Here is a 6,881-nt window from a genome sequence, read left to right on the forward strand (position 1 = left end):
CTTTAACAGAATGTGACTGGCAGAACGGGTGCAGTAGATATCTCAGATAGGGGGAGTGAACGGGTGCTGTATGTGGAGGATGAGGGCTGCAGTAGATATCTCAGATAGGGGGGAGTGAACGGGTGTTGTATGTGGAGGATGAGGGGCTGCAGTAGATATCTCAGATAGGGGAGTGAACGGGTGCTGTATGTGGAGGATGAGGGCTGCAGTAGATATCTCAGATAGGGGGGAGTGAACGGGTGCTGTATGTGGAGGATGAGGGCTGCAGTAGATATCTCAGATAGGGGGGGAGTGAACGGGTGTTGTATGTGGAGGATGAGGGCTGCAGTAGATATCTCAGATAGGGGGAGTGAACGGGTGTTGTATGTGGAGGATGAGGGCTGCAGTAGATATCTCAGATAGGGGGGAGTGAGGCCTAAGAGGTTTTTATAAATAAGCATCAAACAGTGGGTCTTGCGATGGGTATATAGAGATGACCAGTTTACAGAGGAGTATAGAGTGCAGTGATGTGTCCTATAAGGAACATTGGTGGCAAATCTGATGGCCGAATGGTAAAGAACATCTAGCCGCTCGAGAGCACCCTTACCTGCCGATCTATAAATTATGTCTCCGTAATCTAGCATGGGTAGGATGGTCATCTGAATCAGGGTTAGTTTGGCAGCTGGGGTGAAAGAGGAGCGATTACGATAGAGGAAACCAAGTCTAGATTTAACTTTAGCCTGCAGCTTTGGATGGGGGCGTGCTCGGCCCTCCGTTTCCTGTAGTCCGTGATCAGCTCCTTTTGTCTTGCCGACGTTGAGGGAGAGGTTGTTGTCCTGGCAACACACTGCCAGGTCTGACTTCCTCCCTATAGGCTGTTTGATCGTCGTCGGTGATCAGGTCTACCACCGTCATGTCGTCTGATGTCGTCCGCAAACTTAATGGAGGGTGTTGTAGTCTCCAAATGCATTTGTAGGTAGCTAGTTAACAGCCATGAAAGAAGGTGAACGGATAGCAGCTGTCAAAGAAGGGCGAGAGTAGGCTGGCTACTCTGGATAGAGGAAGTACTTTTGTGTAGTTCCAGTCCCTAGAGAGAAACGGAGGACGGAGATAATCCAGTCCCTAGCGAGAAACGGAGGACGGAGATAATCCAGTCCCTAGAGAGAAACGGAGATAATCCAGTCCCTAGCGAGAAACGGAGGACAGAGATAATCCAGTCCCTAGAGAGAAACGGAGATAATCCAGTCCCTAGCGAGAAACGGAGGACAGAGATAATCCAGTCCCCAGAGAGAAACGGAGGACGGAGATAATCCAGTCCCTAGCGAGAATACATAGTTACTATAACTACTATATATAATACACAGTTACTATAACTACTATATATAATACATAGCTACTATATATAATACACAGTTACTATAACTACTATATATATAATACATAGTTACTATAACTACTATATATAATACACAGCTACTATAACTACTATATATAATACATAGCTACTATATATAATACACAGTTACTATAACTACTATATATAATACATAGCTACTATATATAATACATAGTTACTATAACTTACTATATATAATACATAGCTACTATAACTACTATATATAATACATAGTTACTATAACTACTATATATAATACACAGTTACTATAACTACTATATATAATACATAGCTACTATATATAATACACAGTTACTATAACTACTATATATAATACTATAGCTACTATATATAATACATAGTTACTATAACTACTATATATAATACATAGTTACTATAACTACTATATATAATACATAGCTACTATATATAATACACAGTTACTATACTATATATAATACATAGTTACTATAACTACTATATATATATATATATATATATATATATATATATAGCTACTATAACTACTATATATATATATATATATAATACATAGTTACTATAACTACTATATATAATACATAGTTACTATAACTACTATATATATAATACATAGTTACTATAACTACTATATATATAATACATAGTTACTATAACTACAGAAAATAGTACATAGTTACTATATATATAGCTACTATAACTACTATATATAATACATAGTTACTATAACTACTATATATAATACATAGTTACTATAACTACTATATATAATACATAGTTACTATAACTACTATATATAATACATAGTTACTATAACTACTATATATATAATACATAGTTACTATAACTAGAAAAAATAGTACATAGTTACTATATATATAACACATATTTACTATAACTACTATATATAATACATAGCTTCTATAGCTACAGCACAGACCTTTATATTGTAATAACTACTGTATGTGTTTAAGAACTTAAAAGGATACTGCGAGATTCTGGCATTTAAAATCTTGTTCTACTGACCCAGAGTCAGACGAACTCGTGGATACCATTTGTATATGTCTGCATGTAGTCAGAGGGAAGTTAGCAGTAGTTTCGTGAGCCAGGTATAGCATTGCTACTGTACCTTTTTAGACTTTCATTCATTGCGCTAATGCTATTTAGCATTGGCTCGCGAAACTACCGCTAACTTCCTTCACGCTGCACGCAGACATAAAATATTATCAACGATCTGACTCTGGGTAAGTAGAACAAGGGCTTAAATGCCAGAATCTTACAATATCCATTTAATTAAGCACTAGCAACGATAAGCAATGATCCAGCTACATATTGTCTTATTGTTTGAAATTCTGAGGTCAGACTGTCCTCTCTGAGGGTGGGATCTTGTCAAAACAGAAACCCTGAGGTCAGTCAGACTGTCTTCTCTGAGGGTGGCATCTTGATTTAACAGATTTAATGACCGTTGTTTAAGCAGATGTGTGGAGGACCCCAGCAGGAGAGACTCCATGTGGTCCCATTCCCCAGAGTGCTCCTCATGCCACAGCTTCGACCGCTCCAGCCAACTACTCCCACTGGAAGGAGAAGAAGAAGTGCAAGAAGGCCAAGAAACGCAAACATGCCAAGAGACACAGGAAGGAATCCATCAAGAGCAAAGAGTTGCTCGTTTCAGAGGGTCAGGGTCTGGAGTCAAAGCCTGGTCACCTGGAGAGAAGGTCCCTCTCCCTGTCTCGGTCCCCTTCCGCCCACTGTCGCTACCCAGGAAGAAGTGCTCTGGGTCGGGCAGGTCAAAGCCTGGTCACCTGGAGAGGTCCCTCTCCCTGTCTCGGTCCCTGTCCGCCCACTGACGCTCCCCAGGAAGCAGTGCTCTGGGTCGGGCAGGTCAAAGCCTGGTCACCTGGAGAGGTCCCTCTCCCTGTCTCGGTCCCCTTCCGCCCACTGTCGCTACCCAGGAAGCAGTGCTCTGGGTCGGGCAGGCGACGCTGATCCTCCTCCAGAGACTCCCGCTCTTACTCCAGGTCCTACACACCAACCACTCCAGGTCTCGGGGGATGTCTAGGTCTTACTCCCAGTCCATATACAGATCCTGGTACAGGTCCAGGTCTTTGTCCCTGCTCAGAGGGAGGAAGGCAACCAGATCCTCCAAGAAGCCCAAGATGGCTGACGTTATCAGGCTAAAGCCAGAGGCCTCAGCCCCAGGGACAGTGACGGGTGTAGAGACCAAAGCCAAGGCCCGCCCTGCCGCCCCAGCCCCTGAGAACGCCCCGGTCATTCCCATAAGCGACAGCCCCCCTTCCTCACGCTGGAAGCCAGGCCAGAAACCATGGAAACCCTCTTACCCTCCCATGGGCCCCACAACCCCCAGTACAGCTGAGAAACAGTCCACAACCCCCAGTACAGCTGAGAAACAGTCCACAACCTCTAACATGTTGAAGGACCACCCAGAGACCTCCCACCTGGAGAAGAGCCAGGTCTCTAAGACCCACAGATACCAGAGACGCAGTGGATCCTACAGCCAGTCTTAGAGCTGCTCCAGGAATCACTTCCGGTCCAGGACGAGGTCACCCGGTCGCTAGAACAGAAGGTCCTTCTCCTAAAGCAGGTCAGAATCCTATGACTCTCACAAGAAAGGCAGCGATGAGACCAAGTCCATAGATGAGACCAAGTCCATAGAAAAGACAAAGCTAGACAAGGGCTGGAAGCAGAATTACAGCTCTCTGAAGTGGATCAACAACCTGGATAAGTACCTCACCGCTCATGACGCCCAGATCCACATTTTTTTTTTATCTGAGGATGGAACAGCCAGCGAACACATTCCTGGACCCAGACATATTGGTTCCAAGGGACAGATGCCCTTTAGCCCATTATCAGAACAAGGACGTCCTCAGGCAATGGGTGCAAAGGGTCTGAAAACAAACCAAAAGTCCTTGGAGGAACCCAGCAGTAGGTCAGAATGGGACAGTAACAGGGATAAACTAGGCAGAAATAACAGCCTGGTGAACAACCACAAGTCTGAGATCAGATGAGGTTCTTGACCAGAGACTGACAGCTCTAAGTGGGTGGGACTCTGAGACTCTGAGAAGATGCTGCCTAAGATCTTGGCCGCCACCGAGCCCAAGGTCTTCCTATTAGAGAAGGAGGAGGGTGAGGCCAGCTCCGAGTCAGAACACAAACACTATGTATTTTGTATTTATTATGGATCCTCATTAGCCAAGGCAGCAGCTACTCTTCCTGGGGTCCAGCAAAATTAAGGCAGTTTGTACAATTTTAAAAACATTACAGTACATTCACAGATTTCACAACACACTGTGTGCCCTCAAGCCCCTACTCCACCACTACCACATATCTACAACACACTGTGTTCCCTCAGGCCCCTACTCCACCACTACCACATATCTACAGTACTAAATCCATGTGTATGTGTGTGTATAGTGCGTATGTTATCGTGTGTGTGTGTGTGTGTGTGTGTAGTGCGTAAGTTATCGTGTGTGTGTGTGTGTGTGTGCACAGCAATATGAACAAAGCTCCTGGAACCTCCGAAGCGCTGGTGCCTCCTGCACCTGTACATACTGCCACCCCATACTGCCACCCCATACTGCCACCCCATACTGCCACCCCATTGTAAGGAAACCCTGAGAATGGACCAGGGGCAGAGAGACACAAGAGCAGGATGAAGAACAAACCTAAACACAAACGCAGGAATAGGAGCTCTGCCATGTCTGGCTCCTACTGGTCAAAGGTCAAGTCGAAGAGGTCCAAGAGGAAACACCAGAAGCTCAAGGAGAAATTCAGCTGGCAGCCACTGCTGGAGTTCAGAGAGGAAGAGGAGGAGGACGAGTCCCAGAAAGAGAAACGTCTAAAGGGTAGTCCTAAGAGAGCTGTCAGGGGAAGACCAGGCAAATCCCCATGTCTGAAAAAGGAGGACGAGGAGAGAATTCCTGCTTCACCCAACAGAAACGGTTCAGTACAGCCAACGCCTCACAGCGTGGAAGATACAGCGGAGATAACCAAAAAACAGAGAGCTAAACCAACTGCCAACTCAAACCCAAAACATACTAAACCTCAGGACCTCACTGCTAACCTGCCAAAGATGGAGCAGCCAGAAACAGTAGTAGATGCTATGGAGATCTGCAACCCAGAACACACGGACCTCCCTGAACCCTCCCCTAAGCCAGCAGGCCCTCTTGGCCACCAGACATCAGTCTAAAAACCCTGGCTCCTCTGAGATGCACCTTGAAGAACGGAGATGTGTTCCTCTCACCTGTTATAGAACAACAGTCTACAGCCTCTCTGCAAGCTGTGATGCTAGCTAGTGGGCAGCAGCAGGAAACTGCAGCAGGCAGAGCTGCTGGACCTCCTGTCGACCCCAATGGAAGCTTCTAAATTGGGATGGCCGCTCTGCAGGCCCTGAACCCAAACCCCTCCTCCGTGGCCCGTCTGCTCCCCACCAGACCTCGGAACACAGCGGGTCCCAGACCCAGCCCCAGCACCAGCCCCAGGGAGGCATCAGGCCCCAGGGCAGCAGGACCCAGAATCAGGTCAGGAGGACCCAGGGGGGAGTCAGCATCCAGATCCAGAGTCGGGTGTATCTGGGTCTTGCTGTTCGACGAGGTGCGGAGGACAGCCAATCAGGACAGCAGCTCCAGCGATGAGAGGTCTGCATCTAAAGCTGGAGCCAGAGGAGAGGCGGAGCAGCAGGAGGTCTAGCCACTCCCACAGGTCCCGCTCCTCCAGCGGCTACCGCAGCTACAACAGTCAGTCTGACCTGCAGTAGAAGTCCTTCCAGAAGCCGTTCCACAGTCTGACCTGCAGTAGAAGTCATTCTTGCAAAAGTGACTCTGCCCAGGTAGAGGGGTGGAGGGCTCTGCCCAGGTAGAGAGGTGGAGGGCTCTGCCCAGGTAGAGAGGTGGAGGGCTCTGCCCAGGTAGAGAGGTGGAGGGCTCTGCCCAGGTAGAGAGGTGGAGGGCTCTGCCCAGGTAGAGAGGTGGAGGGCTCTGCCCAGGTAGAAAGGTGGAGGGCTCTGCCCAGGTAGAGAGGTGGAGGGCTCTGCCCAGGTAGAGAGGTGGAGGGCTCTGCCCAGGTAGAAAGGTGGAGGGCTCTGCCCAGGTAGAGAGGTGGAGGGCTCTGCCCAGGTAGAGAGGTGGAGGGCTCTGCCCAGGTAGAGGGGTGGAGGGCTCTGCCCAGGTAGAGGGACGGAGGGCTCTGCCCAGGTAGAGGGACGGAGGGCTCTGCCCAGGTAGAGGGACGGAGGGCTCTGCCCAGGTAGAGGGACGGAGGGCTCTGCCCAGGTAGAGGGCTCTGCCCAGGTAGAGGGACGGAGGGCTCTGCCCAGGTAGAGAGGTGGAGGGCTCTGACCAGGTAGAGGGCTCTGACCAGGTAGAGAGGTGGAGGGCTCTGCCCAGGTAGAGGGCTCTGCCCAGGTGGAGAGGTGGAGGGCTCTGCCCAGGTGGAGAGATGGAGGGCTCTGCCCAGGTAGAGAGGTGGAGGGCTCTGCCCAGGTAGAGGG

General features: G+C 48.2%; 1 protein-coding gene across 1 annotated transcript; it reads left to right on the top strand.

Annotated features, from left to right (window-relative positions):
- The first annotated feature begins 972 nt into the window (after positions 1 to 972).
- LOC123731689 (NK-tumor recognition protein-like) lies at positions 973 to 5,869 on the top strand. Its single transcript, XM_045711088.1, has 6 exons — positions 973 to 982; positions 2,853 to 3,342; positions 3,375 to 3,893; positions 3,978 to 4,263; positions 4,459 to 4,519; positions 5,002 to 5,869. The coding sequence occupies exons 1-6, from the start codon at positions 973 to 975 to the stop codon at positions 5,580 to 5,582; spliced, it is 1,947 nt and encodes a 648-aa protein (XP_045567044.1). The 3' UTR covers positions 5,583 to 5,869.
- Positions 5,870 to 6,881: the final 1,012 nt, after the last annotated feature.

The sequence above is a fragment of the Salmo salar genome, unplaced genomic scaffold, assembly GCF_905237065.1.
Source record: "Salmo salar unplaced genomic scaffold, Ssal_v3.1, whole genome shotgun sequence".
NCBI lineage: Eukaryota > Metazoa > Chordata > Actinopteri > Salmoniformes > Salmonidae > Salmo > Salmo salar.